Source organism: Zalophus californianus, chromosome 8 (assembly GCF_009762305.2).
Source record: "Zalophus californianus isolate mZalCal1 chromosome 8, mZalCal1.pri.v2, whole genome shotgun sequence".
Taxonomy (NCBI): Eukaryota; Metazoa; Chordata; class Mammalia; order Carnivora; family Otariidae; genus Zalophus; species Zalophus californianus.
This window is the reverse complement of record NC_045602.1, coordinates 89364603-89388468: the sequence shown is the minus strand read 5'-3', so window position 1 is coordinate 89388468 and position 23866 is coordinate 89364603. Positions and strand designations below refer to the sequence as shown.

The following is a 23866-nucleotide window of genomic DNA, read 5'->3' as shown; positions in this document are numbered from 1 at the left end:
TACTGACTATATCTTTCAAAGTTAGGGTCTGTGGTGGAGACAGCTAGCAGACCACCAAAAGTTTGCACGCACCCTCCTCCAGGGTAGAGCTGGTGGTGGGAGGTGGCTAACCAACTGGGACTATACTCCCATCCCACCTGGGGAGCAGGTAGGGCTACATGCACAGAGCTCACCAAGGTAATGTGAGTCAAGGAATGGGTGTCTGGATGTCCTGTTGATTTGGTAAAGTAGCTAGTGTCATCCTAATATGAGATTACACTCTGCATGCTCATTTTTACTTTCAGCTCACCAATAATTTTTTGAGGTCATATATGTAAATAGTTAAAAAGAAATAAAACAATATAAAGTCTCACTGCCAACTTGTCTCCATGCATCCTGTCCCACCTAGTGCCCAGATAATCATTTTTATTAGCTACTTATTTTTCCTTCCAGTGTTTCCTTATGCAAATATATATACATGTTCTCATTTCTTCCTTTTTTTTCCATACAAAAGGTGGCCTGCTACACATTATAAACTGTTTTACACCTTGATTTTTCTCTCTCAACAACATATCCAGGCAATTTCTCCGTATCAATTCATAGCTTTTGTGTAGCTCCATAGTTTTTCACTGGGTTGATACAGCACAGGTGATTAACCCAGTCTCCCACTGCTGAACTTTCGGGTGGTTTCCAACAATCAATGCCACTATGAGTCATTCTGTACACATAAAATTTTTATGTGCAAGTACACAGAGGATGGTCCTAGGATGGAAATGGTTAGATCAAAGAGTAAATGCACTTATAAGAGGCAACTCTCACAAATCCCTGTCTCTCTCAAAGCCTCACTAATGAAGTGGTTGATGAAGATGCATTTTTGCCAATCTGATAGGTGAGAAATGGCACCTTGGTATAGTTTTAATTTGATTTCCCTAATTATGAATGAGTGTGACTGAGCACCCTTTCCCATACTGAAGGGTTATGGTAATTTTTTCTCTATGAATTATACATGTCCTTCGCACATTTTTCCACTGGTTTTGACCTTTTTCTTTTCAAAAACTCGAAGTTCTTTATTAGGGGAATTAACTCATCTATGTAAGCTGCAAATATGTTCTTGTCTTTTGTCATTAGGTATGTCACGCACATGTTTTCCACGTTTATAAAGTGAAATCTTTTTTAAAACCTTTTACTTGGGGCGCCTGGGTGGCTCAGTCATTAAGCGTCTGCCTTCGGCTCAGGTCATGATCCCAGGGTCCTGGGATCGAGTCCCACATCAGGCTCCCTGCTCTGCGGGAAGCCTGCTTCTCCCTCTCCCACTCCCCCTGCTTGTGTTCCCTCTCTTGCTGTGTCTCTCTGTCAAATAAATTACTTTAAAAAAATAAAATAAAATAAAACCTTTTACTAGAATTCAACTTTCAGATAAAGAGCTGGTATCCAAGATCTATAAAGAACTTCTCAAACTCAACACCCAAAAAAACAAATAATCATGTCAAAAAATGGGCAGAAGACATGAATAGACACTCTCCAAAGAAGACATACAAATGGCTAACAGACACATGAAAAAGTGTTCAACATCATCAGCCATCAGGGAAATACAAATCAAAACCGCATTGAGATACCACCTTACACCAGTTAGAATGGCTAAAATTAACAAGACAGGAAACAACAAATGTTGGTGAGGATGTGGAGAAAGAGGAACCCTCTTACACTGTTGGTGGGAATGCAAGTTGGTGCAGCCACTTTGGAAAACAGCATGGAGGCTCCTCAAGAAGTTAAAAATAGAGCTACCCTATGACCCAGCAATTGCACTACTGGGTATTTACCCCAAAGACACAGATGTAGTGAAAAGAAGGGCCATATGCACCCCAATGTTCATAGCAGCAATGTCCACAATAGCCAAACTGTGGAAGGAGCCGAGATGCCCTTCAACAGACGAATAGATAAAGAAGATGTGGTTCATATATACAATGGAATATTACTCAGCCATCAGAAAGGATGAATACCCACCACTTGCATCAACATGGATGGAAATGGAGGGGATTATACTAAGTGAAATAAGTCAGGCAGAGAAAGACAATTATCATATGGTTTCACTCATGTGTGGGACATAAGGAATAGCAGGGAGGACCATAGGAGAAGGGAGGAAAACTGAAGGGGGGGAAATCCAGGAGGGCGGGGAGGCAAACCATGAGAGACTATGGACTCTGGGAAACAATCTGAGGGTTTCAGGGAGGGGGGATGGGGTAGCCCAGTAATGGGTATTAAGGAGGGCACGTGTTGTAATGAGCACTGGGTATTTTATGCAAATAATGAATATTGGAACACTACATCAAAAACTAATGATGTACTGTATGGTGACTAACAGAAAAAAAAAATTCAACTTTCTGATTAAAAAGACCTTCACTGCAAAACTATGAAGAATTTCACTCATGTTTTCTTCTAGTATTTTTGCTTTCATTTTTACATTTAATCCTTTTGAACTTTGATCCTGGTGTATGGTCTAAGATGTGGATCCAGATTTATTTTATTCCAAATGGCTACCAGTTATCCCTAAACCCTTTGTTAAAAATCTAAATCAATTTTGACCCCACTCATTTATGATCTCACCTTTACCCTAAATACCCAAGTGTATTTGAGACTATTTCTGGAATTTCTGTCCTGTCTCACTGGCTTGCTACTCAAAGTTACTGCCACACTCCTAAAACAGAGCTCTGCAACATGGACCAGTCTCTACTCACCACTCTCTCTTTTCTCTGCTGGCACTCCTGCATGCCATTTTTCATTGAACTTCAGAATCAGTTTGTGTAGAACCCAAGAGAAACAGGCTGGCATTTTTATTTGAAATCTTGTTAAATGAATAATCTGATTTAGAGAGATTAGGCTTTCTTATTCAAGAATACATATGTCCTTACATTTGTTCAAGGCTACTTTTGTGAGCTTTGGGAATGTTTTAAAAGTTTTCCTCTTCTGGATTTTGCATATTTCTAAGCATCCTTATAGGATTTTTTTTGTTGTTGATATTTTTTGTCTTCTCCTTCCTTATACTTCACAACCAATTGCTGTTTTGTGTATACAAAAGCTATGGATCACAGCATACTGATTTTCTATCTCCATAATAGGGGATAGGGCATCTGTACACTGGGATGACATGCAGTTGTTAAGAACAAATAACAGGTGTCTATGCAGTGACAGGGTGTGGGGGTGGAAGGGCTTACAGTCTTGTGAGGAACCGTTCATGTCAGGGAAGAAGAGGTGGGGCACAGAGAACTTACTGCAGATGCTTTGGTATTTTAAAAAATTTTACATATATTTCTTTTACATCATAACAAAGATTTCACAACTGTATCAGCAGGAACAGACCACATTATGTTGCAGCCACAAACCCCTAGCAAATCTGGTGGCACATGGACATGGTTTTCTTGCTCTGGCTCTGTGTCCAGCACAGGGTGTCAGGTGCTTCCACGGACCCTCATCACTCAGGAACCTTCAGGAGGCTCCAGCACTCTACAACGTCACCATCTCCACAAATGGCTTTGGGAAGAAGAGCATGGAGAACCCAACCTGCTGTGAAATGCTTCTACCTAGAAGAGTCACACGTTACTCCCTTCAGACCGTAAGGCTGTATGTCACCGTAAGTTTCCCAGACTGGAAACTCGGTGAACAGATGTGCCCACAGGGTGAAACAGCTGAGGCGGGTGCACAGCACTTAGAAAATAGATAAAGTGAGCCACTTCACAAATTTGCACTGAGAAAACCTGCTCTTTAAAAGAGCCCTAAGTAAACTTCTTAACAAAGGACTATTTTTAGATGTAAGTGAACCTGCCCCCCCCCCACCCACTTTGTTCACCCACACCCACTTTTTTTTTTTAAGTAATTCCCACACTGGGCATGGAACCCATTGTGGGGCTCAAACTCACAACCCTGAGATCAAGAGCTGAGCTGAAATCAAGAGTTGGTCACTTAACTGACTGAGCCACCCAGGCGGCCCCATACTTTTAATTTTCCTATCTGGGAAGACTGAGCTTTCAGACTCTTTATTAAAAGAGTACACACTGATAATACAGAAATCAGTACTTAAATTGACTACAGGTATCCTGAACAGATTCACCCTCCAATGCTTGTAGTTCCCCATGTTGATGACTGGAAGGTCCCCATGATTCACAATCACTCATCAGAGAGCCAGAAGGGGCTCACAAGGTGAGCCTCATGCAGTGCTTTCCTTGGAGGTCTGGTTTCCCCACAGCCTCTGCAGCAGGGACCCAGACCCTGCCAGCCACTCCAAAACTGACCAGATGGGAGGTGCTAAGCTACCGAGAAGGTCCCAAAGGACACCATCAATCTGAGGAAAGGCTCTGTGGCAGGCCTGTGACCTCAGAAGCCCGCCCCTTAGCACTGTGCTGTGGCCACTAATGTGGTCAGAGAAGGAAAACAGCACCCTGGGTAAAGCCCTGGTTTCCCTCCTGAGACACTGGCCCAGTATTTTCAAACTACCCTATTTCCTTCTTCTAATAGCATGTGTACAAGAGATAGCCCCAACACAGGCAGGAGCACAGTGGCTAGGGCACAGGCCCTGGGCCTGCCCAGCAATGCCTGCAATGGCCGTGAGACCACAGGCAAGCTACAGACTACATGTGACAGTTTCCTCATCTGGGATAATACACCCCACCTCATGAGGTTAGCTGTGAACATTTCATAAGTTAATACATGCAAAGTGCTGAAGAGGATGGTATCTGGTACAAAGTACTGAATGTTATTTTTACTAATTCTTCTTGTGCCTACTTTTATGGACTGTTCCCTTTTCCTGTCTTCACTTCTTTGGGACTGTTCTGCCTCGACACTCTCTTTCACCTTCCTTTCGCCCATCATCAGCAAACACCAACTTGCCAAATGCTGTTTTTGAAAGACAGTGGCGTCTGGGACACAAGAGATGTGGGCTAATCAGGAAGACCGTGGCTTTAAAAGCTCTGCAAACGCAGCCTTCCTACTGTTGAGGGGCCACGGACCAAGAGCTGGTGTGGTAGCCTCCACTCCTACACACAGGCCACTGGGTCCACACAGGCATTTAAGCACAGTGGACCCATACCTGCCTGCTGCACCTAAGTGGTGGCAGCCACGCACTGGATATCAGGGCCTCACTGTGACCAGCCCTCATAGGCAGAGTCACAGCCTGGAGTCAGCAGCAGGCTCAATTCACCTCTCAACCAACCCCAACCCGCCCTCCCCGACTCCCGCCACAGAAAAACTGATTCCTGCATTTTTGTAGGTCATGAACTAGCAAAATTTTCTGCAAAATGAGGACTGACACAGTGTTGCCAAGTTTTTAATTTTACCAAGTAAGGATTTCTAAAACTAGCTAATCTGAAGAGAACATTTTAACACCAAAAAATATACAAAGGACACTGTCTCAGAATTTAAACACTATATAAATTTACCTTTATGAGATACTCTCTACACTATCCTTATTTTTCATTTCCCCTTCCACACAGCAAAAACTTAGTTCAAAACTACCATGGACCCCAAGCCAGTACTGGGAACTCCTGCTCCTCAGGAAGGGCACCATGGGCTTCCTCCCTCTTTCCTGCCTTCCTCTTTACACCTATTGGTCCTGTTTTCTGTCTACTTTGGTCCAAGAAGGATGTGGTTTCAGGACAAAACCAATTCCAGAAACCCCCGGATCCCACTTCAGGGCTCTTATTCCTGTATCCTCTCTTTCATTTATGGAAGCAGTATTGGTTACAGGCAAGAAGATAAACTTCTGGCCTCATTCCTAAAGGGGGCCAGTGTAATGATATCTTTTTAGCATCTTATATGGGGTTTTGCTCTACCTGGCCCAGGTCAGAACAGCACAAGTCCTGGATTTTTTATGGTGATAAGAGCTAATGCACAAATAGTAGGAAGGTATATTTTGACAAAAATCAATACACTGCTTTTCTTTTTTTTAATACATTGCTTTTCTATCTTATCAACAGTGCAAGCATAGAATTTTTTTAAAAATTTCCTCATCACTAATAAAAATAAAATTGTCTCAAAGAAAATGTGGTATATACACACAATGGAATATTATTCAGCCTTAAAAGGAAGGTAATTATGACATATGTCACAACATGGAGGAACCTTTAAGACATTATATGAAGTGAAATAAGCCAGACACAAAAGGACAAATATTCTAGGATTCCACTTCTATGAGGAACCTAGAGTATTCAGAAAGTTTAACAGCTGTCATCAGGGGCTGGGTTTGGGAGTGGGGAGTTAGCATTTAATGCACACAGAGTTTCGGTTCCAGAAGATGAAAAGGTTCTGGAGATGGGGGTGGGCGAGTAGTGATGGCTGCACACCTTGTGAATGTGTTTAATGCCATGTAATTGTGCACTTACAAATGGTAAATTGTTAACGTATATTTTTCCACAATAAAAAATATTTCCAAAGGCTGTCTCATTTGGGAAATGAGCTCCCTTTTCATTTAGCTGTTCACTCAAGAAGCATTCTGTTTGTCTAGCTCCAGATTTGTTTACCAGAACTAAGCATTCCTTACCAACTAGAACAAGAAACTACCTGCTTTCCAAACCTATTTTCACAGCAAAAAAAGGTATCCAAGAAAGTTCTGAAACCTGTGGCAATGCAAAGCAAAAATACAAGGACTGAACATGTATTAGCAATACAGGTAATTTAGTATCTCAAAGAAACACATAAATACTGGGAAAATAAATCAACATGTAAAATAGGTGTCTCCTGTGACCTTCTTTTAAATTAACTAAAAACGAAGACAGAGAGAGTAGAGAGAGAGAAAAGCATTATGCCACCTTATATTTGTATAATGCTGATCTGATCTTGTTGCAATCTTAGTACAACTCAGTGAAGCAGGGAGGACAGATAACATTCCCAGTATAGAGATGTGGAAACTAAGCTCATAGCTGTTAGATAACTTGCTCAAGGTAAGGCCTCAGCTGGGGAATGAGCTCAGGTCCTTGGCGTCTAAGTCTGGGCCACTCTTCCTATTCAACTAAATCCTCATTTGGAATGAATTAAATACTGCCAGATATCCAGAAAATTTTTAGAATGAAAAATAATAAAATACAGTTCCCCTGGGTCTTCTCCTTAGGGTTTCAGATCACCCATCTATGCTCAGAATCCCAAAGGCTGGTGGCAGCCAAACTCATAGAAGTTCCAGGTGGCGGCAAGTACACAGGTGAGAATGAAAGCTGGGGAAAAAAATTTTCTTTCAAAATGCTCATGTAAAAGTTCTATAACATTTGTGTCTTGTTTTGCTTTTAAAGATTTTATTTATTTATTTGACAGAGAGAGAGACAGCAAGAGAGGGAACACAAGCAGGGGGAGTGGGAGAGGGAGAAGCAGGTTTCCCGAAGAGCAGGGAGCCTGATGCGAGGCTCGATTCCAGGACCCTGGGATCATGACCTGAGCCAAAGGCAGACGCTTAAGGACTGAGCCACCCAGGCACCCCTTGTTTTGTTTTTTTAAACAACTCTGAAATACAACTGATATGAATTGCAAATATTTAAAGTGTATAATTTTGTCAGTTTTAACACATGTAAACACTTTTGAAACCATCACCACAATCAAGATAGTGAACATACCCATCACCCCCAAAATTCACCTTGCTCCTTTTAATTCTTCCCTCCTGCCCCTCTCTGGTCCCCGCTCCCCACCCCAAACAGTCATAGATCCACGGTCTGCAACTACAGGATAATTTCATATAAACGGATATCTTTTGACTGCCTTCTTTCGCTCAGCATAATTACTTCGAGATTCATTTGTTTGTTCATTATTGCCTGTATCATTCTTAAAAAAAAAAAAAAACTTATTTTTTAGAGTTTTAGGTTCACAGCAAAACTGAGCAGAAGGTACACAGAGATTTATCATAGACCTCCGCCCCACACACATGCACCCCTACAATCAACACCCAGCACCAGAGTGGTACATTTGTTACAACTGATGAGGCAATATTGACACATCTTTACCACCTAAAACCCATTTACTTTAGGTTCACTCTTGGTGTTGTGCATTCTAAAAGTTCTGCCAAATATATAATGACATGTATCTACTGCTACAGTATACTGCAGTCATTTCACTGCCCTAAATATCCTTTGTGGTCCCAGTTCATTCCTTTTGATTGCTGAGTAATATTCTACTGTGGGGCTATGCAATTCGCTTTTACACACACTTGCTGATGGGTATTGGACTGTTTCCAGTTTTCTTTGTTTAAAGGTTTTATTTTTAAGTAATCTCTCCACCCAACATGGGGCTTAAATTTACAACCCCAAGATCAAGAGTCACATACTCCACTGACTGAGCCAGCCAGGCACCCTGGATCATTTCCAGTTTTTGCCTATTACAGATTAAACCTGCTATTAACATTATTATTTTCGTTTTTGATTTCTTTGATTTGTTTCGGTCTTTATTATACGTTTCTTTTTCTGTTTACTTTGGGTTTAATTCCCACTTTTTGTTTATTAGTTTCTTAATACGGAGACTGAAGTCACTGAAGACCTTCCTTCCTAGGGCATTTGGTACTATAAATTCCCCAAGGATGCTTTAGGAGCATACACTTGTCTTTATTTTCATTCAGTTTGGACTACTTTCTAATTTCCTCTTGGATTTTTTCCATGACCCATGGCGTATTCAAAAGTGTGTTATTCACTTCACAGATGTTTCAGGATTTTCCAGACATCTTGTTTTTACTGATTTCTAATTTAATTCCTTATGGTCACAAAACAGACTTTGCATGACTTAAATTCTTTTAAAGCTCTTGAGACTTGTTTTATGGTCTAGAATATAATCTATCTGCTTTGATGTGCACTTGAGGAGAACATGTATCTGCCTCTGTTGGACAGACTGCCAATCAAGGTAAGTTGGTGGACAGTGTTGCTGAAGTCTATTACATCCTTGCTGATTTTCTGCCTCCTACTTCTATCAGTTATTGAAATCTCTGGCTATAATCGTGGATGTGTCTATTTTCTTCACAGTTCTATTTCTGGTGTACGGATTTTGAAGCTCTGTCAATTACATATACAAATGTTCAAAGTTGTTATGTCCTCTTGATTAATTGATCTGTCATTATGAAATGATTTGCTTTATCTCTCATAATATTCTCTGCTCGGAAATATATGTTGATATTAATATAGCCACCCCTGCTGCCTTTTCTCTTTCTTATGATTCTTCATATCATTTTCTTATATATAGCTGACTTTCTGTAGAAATACAGTATACAATACAATAATACAATGCTTATTAGTAAGGCTTCTGGTTAACAGTAGGCTATTAGCAGTTGAAGTTTTGTGGAGTCAAAAGTTATACACAGTTTTTTGACTGCATGGGACTGGGTATCCCTAATCCTCCATGTTGTTCAAGGGGCAACTTGGTACATAAAATATATATGTAATATATAACATATAAAGGTTTGCATAATATATATATAGTATCTCATATTCTCTCAGAATGAACAAAAGAGTAAAGTCAGGATTCATTCCCCAAGACTAACAGTTGGTTAAATTCTTCTTAGTTCACAGGTGGAAACCTGAAGAACAATCTTCAAAATCTTATCTGAACACAGTGAATATTGGGGTAATTTCACTCAACAGAATTGAAAAAGTTAAGGCCTTAATAAAATACACAAGAGCAATTCATAAATGTCTCTTTGTTCCCAGAGAAGAAAACAAAAAAATCATGAGGATGTTGGCAGAATTGTCCTGCTGTGAAAAGGCCTTATTCTTCTGCCAGAGACAAAAATGTTTTACACTACAGTATAGCTTGTTTTCAGGTGCTTTACACGCAACTGCATTACCCACTGTTACAAAAAAACAAAAATTCAACTGAGTGCATTTTAAAGCTCTCATTGGCTTTATTCAGCAATTCCTGAATCAGGCAACACCTCACCCAGCAGACAGGAGCTTGGAGGAACAGTACAAAATGAATGCTTTTACAAGCAGAGAAGTGAGCATGAACAAGGAAGTTACACTGGACAAAAAAGCGGGTTGGTTATTGCCTGGTCACTTTCCTTTAGGGGATGGCAGGGGTCTGTCTGTCAGGCAGATTACCTCGCTTGTTGGTCAGGCAATTCCTGAACGAGTGGTTTAAGATTCCATTTCTGGGAGAGCTGAAGCTGTAATTAAGTTAGGTCTTGGTTTGGCAAAGTAGGGCTTAGCCTAAGGGACTCCACTTGGGGCCTGTTGTCTTATGTTTAACACTACCTTGCTTTATTTTTCTTTATACCATTTTGCACCCCTTGAAATTTTACTGTATATGTAAATGCTACCTTTTTTGCTGCCTTTCTCCTTCATGACAATGTAAGCTCTGTAAAACAGGCTGGGACCTGTCTGGCTCCTGTGCAACATTTTGTCCACATCCTCTTGCACACAGTAGGCCTCAACAAGTATTTGTTAGATGAATGAAAGAACAAACATGCAAGCAATAATTTTGATATATACCACAATGTTAACAGTAATTAACCAGGGAAATTCCACTTTCCCATTATCTTCTCTGTTTTAAATTTTTATTAAGGGGGCGCCTGGGTGGCTCAGGTGTTAGGCGTCTGCCTTCGGCTCAAATCATGATCTCAGGGTCCTGGGATCGAGCCCCACGTCGGGCTATCTGCTCAGCAGGAAGCCTGCTTCTCCCTCTCCCACCCCCCTCCTTGTGTTCCCTCTCTCGCTGTCTCTCTCTCTGTCAAATAAATAAAATCTTTAAAAAAAATTTTTTATTGAGAAATCTTTATTCCTTTTGTAATCAGAAAAAAAAATTTAAATGAGAGAGGAACAGAGGAAGAGAGAGGGTTCCTTGAGGGCTGCCTTTCACCATGGTGATCACCATCCCTGTAGATCCTTGCCTTGGTGCCTGCAGAATCTCCCTTATGCTTTCCCTTGAGGCCGTGGGGCTGTAATGGCAGGCTCCCAGTCAGCCTACACTGGCGTAGCAGTCCCTTCCTTCTAGAACCCTAAGCCAAATATCAAATGTCCAGTCTTATATTCCTTCCCATAGGTTCTGGCCATGATATGCCTTGTTGAAGTGTGCTGTGTCCCCACACTGTGAGAATTTCTTTTCTTCTATCTACAGAAACCCTGGTAAGCCAGGGATGCACTGATAGGATGCACTACATCCTGTCAAAGAAGTGAGAGCCTAACCACCATTATCTTGATCCCAAAACCAGACAAAGACCCCATCAAAAAGGAGTATTACAGACCAATATCCTTGATGAACATGGATGCAAAAATTCTCACCAAGGGGGCGCCTGGGTGGCTCAGTCATTGGGCGTCTGCCTTCGGCTCAGGTCATGATCCCAGGGTCCTGGGATTGAGCCTCGCATCGGGCTCCCTGCTCAGTGGGAAGCCTGCTTCTCCCTCTCCCACTCCCCCTGCTTGTGTTCCCTCTCTCGCTGTGTCTCTCTCTGTCAAATAAATAAATAAAATCTTTAACAAAAAAAAATTCTCACCAAAATAATAGCCAATAGGATCCAACAGTACATTAAAAGGATTATTCACCACGACCAAGTGGGATTTATCCCTGGGCTGCAAGGTTGGTTCAACATCTGCAAATCAATCAGTGTGATACAACACATTAATAAAAGAAAGAACAAGAATCATATGATCCTCTCAGTAGATGCAGAAAAAGCATTTGACAAAGTACAGCATCCTTTCTTGATCAAAACTCTTCAGAGTATAGGGATAGAGGGTACATACCTCAATATCATAAAAGTCATCTATGAAAAACCCACAACGAATATCATTCTCAATGGGGAAAAACTGAGAGCTTTCCCCCTAAGGTCAGGAACGCGGCAGGGATGTCCACTATCACCACTGCTATTCAACATAGTATTAGAATTCCTAGCCACAGCCATCAGACAACAAAAAGAAATCAAAGGCATCCAAATCGGCAAAGAGGAAGTCAAACTCTCACTCTTTGCAGATGATATGATACTTTATGTGGAAAACCCAAAAGACCCCACCCCAAAATTGCTAGAACTTATACAGGAATTCAGTAAAGTGGCAGGATATAAAATCAATGCACAGAAATCAGTGGCATTCCTATACACCAACAACAAGACCAGAGAAAGAGAAGTTAAGGAGTCGATCCCATTTACAATTGCACCCAAAACCATAAAATACCTAGGAATAAATCTAACCAAAGAGGCAAAGGATCTGTACTCAGAAAACTATAAAATACTCATGAAAGAAATTGAGAAAGACACAAAGAAATGGAAAAACGTTCCATGCTCATGGATTGGAAGAAGAAATATTGTGAAGATGTCAATGCCACCTAGAGCAATCTACACATTCAATGCAATCTCCATCAAAATACCATCAACTTTTTTCAAAGAAATGGAACAAATCATCCTAAAATTTGTATGGAACCAGAAAAGACCCTGAATAGCCAGAGGAATGTTGAAAAAGAAAAGCAAAGCTGGCGGCATCACAATTCCGGACTTCCAACTCTATTACAAAGCTGTCATCATCAAGACAGTATGGTCCTGGCACAAAAACAGATACATAGATCAGTGGAACAGAATCGAGAGCCCAGAAATGGACCCTCAACTCTGTGGTCAACTAATCTTTGACAAAGTAGGAAAGAATGTCCAATAGAAAAAAGACAGTCTCTTCAACAAATGGTGTTGGGAAAATTGGACAGCCACATGCAGAAGAATGAAACTGGACCATTTCCTTACACCACACACAAAAATAGACTCCAAATGGTTGAAAGACCTAAATGTGAGACGGGAGTCCATCAAGATGCTAAAGGAGAACACAGGCAGCAATGTCTTCGACCTCACCCGCAGCCACTTCTTCCTAGAAACATCGCCAACTGCAAGGGAAGGAAGGGCACAAATGAACTATTGGGACCTCATCAAGATAAAGTTTTGCACAGCAAAAGAAACAGTCAACCAAACCAAAAGACAACCGACAGAATGGGAGAAGATATTTGCAAATGACATATCAGATAAAGGGCTAGTATCCAAAATCTATCAAGAACTTAACTCAACACCCAAAGAACAAATGATCCAATCAAGAAATGGGCAGAAGACATGAACAGACATTTTTCCAAAGAAGACATCCAAATGGCCAACAGACACATGAAAAAGTGCTCAACATCACTCGGCATCAGGGAAATCCAAATCAAAACCTCAATGAGATACCACCTCACACCAGTCAGAATGGCTAAAATTAACAAGTCCGGAAACGACAGATGTTGGTGGGGATGCGGAGAAAGGGGAACCCTCCTACACTGCTGGTGGGAATGCAAGCTGGTGCAGCCACTCTGGAAAACAGTATGGAGGCTCCTCAAAAAGTTGAAAATAGAGCTACCGTATGACCCAGCAATTGCACTACTGGGTATTTACCACAAAGATAAAAATGTAAGGATCCGAAGGGGTACGTGTACCCTGATGTTTATAGCAGCAATGTCCACAATAGCCAAACTGTGGAAAGAGTCAAGATGTCCACTGACAGATGAACGGATAAAAAAGAAGTGATACACACACACACACACACACACACACACACACACACACACACACACACACACACACACACACATGGAATATTATGCAGTCATCAAAAGGACTGAGATGTTGCCATTTGCAACGACGTGGATGGAACTGGAGGGTGTTATGCTGAGCGAAATAAGTCAATCAGAGAAAGACATGTATCATATGACCTCACTGATATGAGGAATTCTTAATCTCAGGAAACAAACTGAGGGTTGCTGGAGTGGTGGGGGGTGGGAGGGATGGGGTGGTTGGGTGATAGACACTGGGGACAGTATGTGCTATGGTGAGCACTGTGAATTGTGCAAGACTGTTGAATCACAGATCTGTACCTCTGAAACAAATAATACAATATATGTTAAAAAAAAAAAAGAAGATAGCAAGAGGGGAAGAATGAAGGGGCGAAATTGGAGGGGGAGACGAACCATGAGAGACGGTGGACTCTGAAAAACAAACTGAGGGTTCTAGAGGGGATGGGGTGGGAGGATGGGTTAGCGTGGTGATGGGTATTAAAGAGGGCACGTTCTGAATGGAGCACTGGGTGTCATGCACAAACAATGAATCATGGAACACTACATCAAAAACTAATGGTGTAATGTATGATTAACATAACAATAAAATTTTTTTTAAATAGTGAGAGCCTAAAAGATGAGATTCTCTGCAGATAAATCGGCACAAAAAAATGTCAGAACAACGAAAGACAAAAGTGAGATCAGACTAACCATCTCCAGCCATGCCTGTATTTTGTCTTTACTATAGATATCATTAAAATATTTGAGTGTAAGAGCTGATGGCTGCCATGAATAAAAACTGACAGACAACAAACTCCCTGAGAACAGGTACTGTTTCCTTCCATCTTTATGTTCCCAGTGCCTAGCATGCATCTGACCAAAAACCCAAGTATTATAACTATGTGCTGAGTAAAACAACCTATGGGCACTCACCACTGACATGGCCTTTTTCAGGTAGCGGTGAAATGGTCTTCCAGGGCCAGGAATGGCACAAGTCAAGGATGAAAGAAGAAAGGGTGGGAAGTCTCTGTTGTACAAGAAAATAGTTAAAAGCCATATATGTCTCTCAGGGACCTGAACCACCGGAACTGCGACTGCATCAAAATGACCTGCTCCAACCCTGAACATTCCTCCTTCCCATTATGAATAGTTCAGTCCATATATCTAAACCTTGCATCGAGATTCCACAAGTCTGTAAGAACTGAAAACAACTTGAACTTTCTTTTCTTACCCTAAAGCTCAGGGCAACTTCTTTCAAGCTTTAAGAACAGATCCAAGAGTCTAGCATTCCAGAGATCCACTTGTATTCCTTCAGTGACACCCCTTCTTTGCCTTCATCTTTGCAAAATGAGGAGTCTTACTCTTCTGAAACTACTCACAATGACACTCATCGACCCTCCCCTCTTTTTACCTTTTAGGACACTTCCATACCTGGTGAACAGAGCACAGATATCAAGACAACTCAAGTCCACAAGTACCATCTCAAGACAAATTCTATTTAGAAACAGTTCTTTGTGTATTAGCAAAACCTGAGAGCTAAGGATTCTGCCTGGGTCCCACATAATCACTCTATCTTGACCTCAGTTCATGTTGTTCCTTTTCCTACCTCCACCCCCAACCCAGCTATAGCCCCCTCATCATGAGGATGTGTGCAGGAACCTTGTGGAGCCACTGCCCTCCCACTCAGGCCCCCAGAACCAAGCAGCATTCGACTGTGCAGAAACACGTGTGGCTTCTCAGACACAAGCTCACAGCTGAAATGACTTCTCATGGGAGCCATTTCTGAAACATTACATGTCAGAGAGAAAGAAAGAAGAGTCCCTGCTAGGTAGCATGACTGTTCACATTAATGTTTAGCAGTATGGTGGAACAGTCTGTTTAGGTCACGGACAAAGAACTAGGACTGTCCAGGTGGAGAAGTGGAAGGGAAAGACTGCAGCGCCTCTACCACCACCCCTTCCTCAGGGGACCGTGCTCTTATTTCACAGAGAAAGTAGAAGCATGAAGAAGACAACTTCCAATGCTCCCCCCACAAATCTAACCACCTCCCTGTACCTTCGTGGCCCCCTTGGCCTGTCTTCATGTGTGGGCACCCTCCACTTAGCCTTGGGGTGCTGGAGGCCAATCTATGCCTACTGGACCATCCCACTGAGCACAGCAATGAGCTCTAACAACAGCACTGGTCAGAAGCCTCCTCCCACCCCAGGGATCCCCCTTATCTTTATTCCCTTTTATGGTAAAACTCCTTAAAAAATTATCTGCATTTCTTCTCTCCACCTCTCCCTTGAGCCACTCTGTCAGGCTCTTACCCCCAGCATTCCACTAACCCACTCTTGTCAACCACTCATCTCCATGTCACCAAATCCAACAGCCGATCACACTTTCTCTGCAACAGGCTTCTCCACCCAGCTGCCTTGACCCTTTCCTCCTAGCGCTCTTCCTAATCTATTCCCTTGCTTCCTCCAGGTCTCCTCCTCTCCCAGTCCCTAACCACTGAGGACCCGGGGCCCAGCCCTCAGACCCCCATCATGACTCTAAATACTTTCTGCAGGCTAACGGTCAGAAGTCAACCTAACTCCCCTGAACTCCAGCTCCTCCTACCTACTGCATCAGCAAGAGGAGGCACTTCAATATGCCCCCAAACCAAACTCATCACCCCCCAGAGCACTTGCTCTTCCCACAACTGGCCCATCTCAGCACACGGCAGCTCCTTGCCTCCAGCTGCTCAAAAGAAAACTGGTGAAGCATCTCTGACTGTCCTTGCTCGCACACTAATCTACCTCCAAATCTGTTGACATCTCCTTCAAAACAGATCCAGAACGCAGCACTTCTCCCCTCCACAGCTACCGCCAGCCCAAGCCCCCGTAATCTGTTGCCTGGGTGACTCCTAACTGGTCCTCCTGCTCCCTCTGGCCCTCCAGTCTGTCCTTGTCACAGCAGAGTGACATGGTAATGACATCACATCAAGGCATTTCTCCACTCTAAAGAGGCCAGTGGCTTCCATTCAAATGTCCTCTATCAGAAAGGCCTCCTGACACCTAAACCATGCACACATCACAGGTGCTCCTTACTGGCCTACTGTTCTCCTCAGCGCCCCAAACACCTGACGCGGCTTGGTTCTCACTTGTTATCTGCCTCCCCTACCAGAACGTAAAGTCCACAAGATGTGACCTGCATCCATTGCTGCGGCCTCAGCACTGAGAAAAGTTACTCTATATAACAGGTACTCAAACTCTGCTAAGTGAACTGGTGAAAAAAAATGTTGAATAACCAAACAGTACTGTTACAAATGTTATAATACCCACAGATAAGTTCACAGATCATGATCATAACTACAGGCACAACTGGCTGAGAAGACATGCTGGAATAGTTTGGGGGCAGAGAAGAAGAGGGTAAATTCCTCTTGACCTAAGTTAACAGAGCTTTCTCAGTACTCCCAACTAATAGTAATAACCCTGGGGATGACCAAAGTAGAAGGTGCTACTAATTGGGTGCTCACCGTGCACCCAGCTCTTCTGTACATCCGAGCTTCATCCCGATCCTACAGGGAAGGTATTTCTATTCCCACATCACAGAGGGAGAAACAGACTCAAAAAGTTGAGCAAGTCTCCCCAACCCACAGAACCTGAAAACACTGGCATGGAGCTCCATTATCTATGACAGTGATATCCTCTAAGATATCAAATGATACTACAATGAGGACCACGCCCAAATAATGGTCAGTTGGCTAAATGGATATCTCAGGCAAAGTTTTCTGCTACTGTTCTTCCCTGTGTCAGCATCCCCTCTCCTAACTGACCCTTCCCAACGTGGCCTTCAGTTCAGGACAAGACAAATGACTTACCCACTCCCTGTGCTGAAAGAGCCCTCTGTCAAAGCACAAACCCACCTACACCCAAGTTCTGTGGCATCATCTCTGGGAGAAGAGCACTGACTTAATCTGTCAGTTTTCAAGATCATATTACAGTAAAAATTTTTCCTGTAGACTTCATTTTGTAAAGAAAAGCGCCCTAGAAGTAGGAGGAGGAGGAGGAGGATAATGAGTCTGGAAAGGCAGCCTGTCTCCACTGCTGTCAGCATAACCCTGGCAAGATGACCCATCTTCTATTCCTCTTTCGAAGGCTACCTCCATGATAATGTCCTCAGGAGCCTTTGAGCTACTCAAAAATATCTCCCACAGAGAAGCAATGTCTGCCCAGTTACCATACAAGACAGACACTCCCTGGAGAAGGGAGAGTATGCACTGGCTAAAAAGGAACTGAAAAGGAAGCAGAGATACAGGGCACAAAGTCCCACCAAAGAGGGAGACACCAGAGAAGCACCAAGTCTCAGGGTCCTGGGTCCAGGGCTGGAGTGTGGCCTTGATAAGATAAATCGCAATTGGGAAGAGATGAACTTAGCTGGGGGCCTCAGCTGAGGCACCATAAACAAAGCCTGCTCTCTTGCTTGTCAAAGTCCAGGCACAGAATGTACTCTCAGGGAGTGGAAGGAGAAGGGGGATGGAAAAAAAGCCAACTTTAACTACAAAAGCTAGCTCAGAACACACTCTCACCTTCTCAGTATATAAAGAAAGGACAAAGAGATAGCATGCAAAGCAGCTCCTAGGGTAAGCTCAAGAAGACTGATGTTGAAGGAGACTGGTGTTAACCTCAGCCACCTGCCTTTCTGGATTATAGTAAAGCCATTAGCACCTGGATGAATTTCCTTGCTTTGGGTCAAGGAAGAACCAAGGATGATGCCTCAGTTCCCCTGTATTTACACTTGAGGATCACCGGCTCTGAAACCTCCCATGCAGCCCACTGGTCTCAGTCACCGGCAGATCCACCTATGAGCTAGGAGTGGAAGGATAAAGACTACTTCACTAAAACACAAAGACCCATGCATCTCATTACCGCCTTCCTAGAGTCCAAATTAGACCACTTATGCCATTAAGGCATATTCCCAAGAACTCCAGGGTTACTGAAAAAAACAGGAAATGCCCGCAAATCCCTTGTTTGCCAAAAATTACCAGATACTGTAAAAAGTAATATCTAGTCCCTCCTCTCAGGGAGTTCAGGGTCAACACATGAGTTAAACATTTACCTTTAAAAACGACCAATCCAGAAATTTTAAAAAACAAAAAATGTTTTGTTCTGTCTTACTCCAAAGTTATTGTTTTTATCTGAATTAGTTGCAACGTTTACAAAGTTTGAGTTCACACAAACACACACACACACCCAGCTACTCTTCTCGAGAGACCGGATGATCTGGCCACCCTAGTGCCACATTCCTGCCACGGGCAGCAACAGGAGAGGTTCAGTAGCTCCTTTCAGATGGAAGATGTTCTCTCTACTTCTCCAGAACCTTCAGCAATATCCTGGTCTCCCAGAATTAACAAAAAAAATTTTTATTTGGGGGAAAAAAAAAGATTTTTTTCAAAGAAAAAATACTTCAGTGTATATCTGTGTATGAGATATACCATTAGCTAGTCTAAATAATTAAAGGGGAGAAAAGGAAAAAAATGTAAGCACACAAAATTAGGGAACAGGACAGGGATAACAGTCCCAGATACAGAGGCAAAAGCTGGATAAAACAGATGATTTTCTATGAATGTATAAATCACCAACACTAAACCCAGAAAGAGACAGCAAATCTAAAAAAAAGCACCCGGCTTAGGTAGTTTTACAGGGGAATTCCATCAAATTTAAAGAAACAGATCATTTCAAAAGTATTTAAATAGGCTAAAGCGGAGAAAGCTTTTAATAAAGCTAAGGAAAGCATTAAAACAACTTGATAAAGATTACATTAAAAATACAAAATTACAGGGGCGCCTGGGTGGCTCAGTCAGTTAAGTGGCTGCCTTCGGCTCAGGTCATTACCCCAGGGTCCTGGAATCGAGCCCCACGTCCGGCTCCCTGCTCAGCGGAGAGCCTCCTTCTCCCTCTCCCTCTGCCTGCCACTCTGCCTACTTGTGCTATCTCTTGTCAAATAAACAAATAAAATCTTTAAAAAAAAAATTACAAACTAGTTTCACAAATAACAATGTAAAATGACTAAGTAAAATATTAATAGAATCTGGCTACACATTAACAGAGTTTTCACTGATGATTCAGTAATAAGATGATTCAATAACATAAAAGCTGTTACTATAATCCACATATTTTTTAATATTTTATTTCTTTATTTGACAGAAAGAGACACAGTGAGAGAGGGAACACAAGCAGGAGGAGTGGGAGAGGGAGAAGCAGGCTTCCCGCGGAGCAGGGAGCCAGATGCAGGGCTCAATCCCAGGACCCTGGGATCATGACCTGAGCCAAAGGCAGACGCTTAACGACTGAGCCACCCAGGCGCTCCTGTTACTATAATTCATGCTAACAGGTCAAGGAAGAACATCTATGTGATAATTTCACAGATGCTAAAATGGCATTTCATAAGATTCAACAACCATTTTTGATTAAAAAAACAAATAGCAACAACGCACACCTTAGTAAAATAACCAGTGTGGCAAAAACACTAAAAGCATTCTCAGTAAAGTAAGGAACAAAATAAGGTACCCACTATCATTCCAAGTATTTAATCTTGTTCTGAAAATACAATGCAACTAAAAAAGAGAAACAAGACAAAAAGTACAAAACATGGAATGATATTCTTATTATTTGTAACTGATATGATGTTATACCTGAAAATCCTAGAGAACCAACGGCAAAAACTACTAAAAACAATACAATTACATAAGTTGCTGCTTACAAAATTAATAAGTACTGGGGCGCCTGGGTGGCTCAGTCAGCTAAGCGTCTGCCTCCAGCTCAGGTCATGATTCCAGGGTCCTGGGATGGAGCCTAAGGTTGGGCTCCTTGCTCAGCGGGGAGCCTGCTTCTCCCTCTGCCTGCTGCACTCCCTACTTGTGCGCTCTCTCTCTCTAATAAAGAAATAAAATCTTAAAAAAAAATAAGTACAATGATAAAAATATGTAATATAAGAAGGGGTCCTACGCAACAACAAAAAAGATCAAATAACCAGGAATAAACTTAAGAAATGTACAGGATTTTTAAACAAACCACATTTTAAAAGACATTTCTGAGACAACTGGAGAAATGTGTATGTAGATTGGATATTAAATTAGTAATAGGCAATAAATTGTTAAATTTGATAAATATAAAAAATTTTGGGGGCACCTGGGTGGCTCAGTTGGTTAGGCGACCGCCTTCAGCTCAGGTCATGATCCTGGAGTCCCGAGATCGAGTCCCGCATCGGGCTCCCTGCTCGGTGGGGAGTCTGCTTCTCCCTCTGACCCTCGCGCCTCTCATGCTCTCTCTCTCCCATTCTCTCTCTCAAATAAATAAATAAAATATTTAAAAAATTTTTGATAAATAGAGTAAATGAGGTTATATATATTTTCAAAAGTCCCTATTTGTTCTAGTTCCCAAGTAGTTATGAATAAAATCATTTGTTTTAAAATATTCTAGTCCCACCCCCTACGAAGAAACAGAGGCAGGAGGGACAAGTGGTTCAAGATTGGCAACACATGGCAAACTGTTTAAGATGTGATTGATACATCAAGGTTCATTATATTGTCTTCCTTATTTTTGTCTATTTGAAAATGTGCACAATAGAACCCAACAAAGGCAGGTAATGAGAGACCCAAGGTACACAACAGGCTTATAAAAACACACAAAAATTGCCGCCTAACACTTAGAAATGCAAATTAAAGCTACAAATCAGACGTCATTTTCATCAAATAGAAAAAAGATCAAAATACTTGGTAACCTTCAGTATTGGGGGGAAGGGTGGCAACTGACTCTGCTGGGGAAAGTACCCAGTACCCGTCAGTACACTGGAGGGCACTTTGGACTCACCTTTCAAAATTATAAACACACACTCCTTGGCCCAGGAATTTACACTACAGATACTAATTCAGTAAGTATTTTCCGCCACCTGCTATGGCCATGCACTGGAGACCAGAAAAGTGGAGGAACCAACGCTGCTGCTCTCATGGGGATTCCATTCTTATAGGGGAGGAGATAACCAATAAAGCAAGTTAAGTACACAGACAATTGCAAGGTCAAAAGAGATAAGTGTGATGAAAAAAAGCAAACAGAATAAGGGCGTTGGGAGTGGCAAGAAGTCTATTTTGGATGGGCTGGACTGGGAGGGCCTCTCTGAGGACGTGATAGTTGGGCAGAGATCTAGGTGAAGAAGAAAACAAAGCAGAAGAATGTCCAGGAGAACATTCCAAGAAATAGGGAAGGAAGCCACAGGATAACACACAAATTTGGCTTTCCTGCCCTCTGCTTTTCTTTTTATTCCCTAACAGTCTTTCATTCCTCCAAAGGATATGAGCACCTCTTGAATGTCTTTGTCCCAATACAAAAATGAAAATAAGCATATCCTTTTAATACAGTACATCTTTCGAGGAAGGTGCCAGGTCAGCACTGTTTCCCCAAACACTATGGTGCCTAACAATTTCATTTCTTCAAAGGAAGAATTCCCAAACTTATCTAGGTATAATGCCAAACCGGTTAACAAAAGTACACTAAAGCTATTCATAAGTTTGTAATGAAGATAAACCTTTGCACAAAAAAAGAGAACAAATTAGTTTCACAAAAGATATCGACCAGTTACTAGATAACTTTGTACAAAAAAAAAAAAAAATACTGTCAGTCCCTGACCTTCTGGCAAGAATGTGAACCATTGACTTAGAGGAGACTATGGTTTAAATTCACAACCTTTTAAGCAATGAAGTTGAAATGTTGAAGTGTCTATCTGAATATTTCTATTTATCCAAATACTTATATTTTTATTTATCCAAATATTCATATTTTCAATTTCATGATCTTTTAGGCAATGAAACTGATATTTTTAGAGACTATTTTGATAAATACTTGACACTGAAGTGGCCAGTATCAATTAAGGGCATTCCAGTTGACCCCAAAAGAAATGACTCTGCAACAGCACCTGAGAATATTACGTACTAACTTGTTCAAAACCGTGAAACATCCAGACTTCAAAATTGTCATGAATGATACGTTCTATGAAGAGCCAGTTTAATTACGAAGCTAGCATAGAGGGAGAGATTTGTCCCTGTGAAATACACTAACTTAATTCTGAAATCAGCTTTACCTGGATGCATTCATCTCCTACTCAAGAGGGAGAACGCAAAAGACTTCCTGCCTCTACAGAGATTCCTAAGGAGACAACTCGTGTAGTCAATTTCAAGCACCACTAGCCATCTGCACAATCAACGACAGGTTTCCCTCCAACAGCTGACGATGCGGTGTATCCCTGCCCACAGCACACCATTTAACCTTGCCCCAAAGGTCCAGCAGTTCTGAGCAGAGAATGCCACTTCTGACAACTAGTTAACCCGAGAAAAATTACCAAAGTGAGAAACCGGGAAAAAGGTAAGCTTCCGCACACGCCAGCCCAGCAAGAGGGGCGCTCAGTTTGGGGTTCTATGCAGATCTGAGGCGAAGAATCCCAACGCTCTCTGGCTCGGGAGCAGGCCCCTTCCGCGTCCCACCTCTTATATGCGGGAGGTCCAGGAGCCTCACATGAGACGCCCCCCACGCCCTCTACTCTCCCACGCAGGGTCGTGATTGCCCGCCGCTCCCAGCCCCTGGGAGAAACGCTGGTCCAGCCCGTCGCGGACCAGGTCCCACTGGCTCACCTGGGAATGGTAGGGGCACGGGGCTGGGCTCCGCGGAGGGCCAGAAAAGAACACCAGGGGAGGGAAGGGGACAGTCGGGGGCGACCCCGCAGGCAGATATCTGGAAAGGATGCCCACGGGCCGCATCTGCGGGCCAAGCGAGGGAAAGGGATGGAGGAGAATTGGAAGAGGACACCGAAGGATGGAGGGTAGACATGGGGCGCTCCTGCAGGCAAGAAACTTATGGAGGGGCGGGGGGCTTAAGGGCTGCGTGCGGGCCAGGTAGGGGGCCCCGCTCCTGCGCCGTGCCTCACCTGCCCAGTGCCCGCTTCATGCCCGCGTCCGCGGCGCAGCGCGGCTCTGCCGGCCCCTTGCCCGCCAGGCGCAGGTTCTGCTTCAGGCGGCAGTCGGCGTCCAGCGCCTCGGCAGCCGAGCCGGAGGAGGACGAGCCCGAAGCGGCGCAGCGCTCATGCTCCAAGGCGACGGGCTCGGTCCGCTTCCTCATCCCGCGGCCGAGACGGCCAGCCGCCGACGGCGTCCGCTGACCTCACCCGCCCGCCCGCGCTGCAGTAGCCGCTACTCACAGGAGCCGCTGCCGCCGGGAGCCCGCAGCCACTCGCATTCCAGCGCCAGGCCTCGCCGCCCGGCTCTACGGACCGGCGCCGGGGACCAGGTCGGCAGCGCCAGCCAATCAGCGCCGTGCTCCCACCGGCCCCGCCCCCGGCCCGCCCCCTCCTTCGTTCCGCCGGGAGCGCGCCCGGC

General features: G+C 43.1%; 1 protein-coding gene across 2 annotated transcripts in view; it reads right to left on the bottom strand.

The window, feature by feature from the left end:
• ABHD12 (abhydrolase domain containing 12, lysophospholipase) overlaps positions 1-23777 on the bottom strand; it is a 98515-nt gene extending 74738 nt beyond the window's left edge. The window contains exon 1 of one of the 2 annotated variants that reach the window (XM_027622805.2): positions 23689-23777. In XM_027622805.2, coding sequence (XP_027478606.1) covers positions 23689-23726 — 38 coding nt within the window. In that variant the 5' untranslated portion in view covers positions 23727-23777. Of the gene's footprint in view, positions 1-23418 lie in introns of both variants that reach the window. The other variant, XM_027622803.2, reaches the window with a different exon arrangement.
• Positions 23778-23866: the final 89 nt, after the last annotated feature.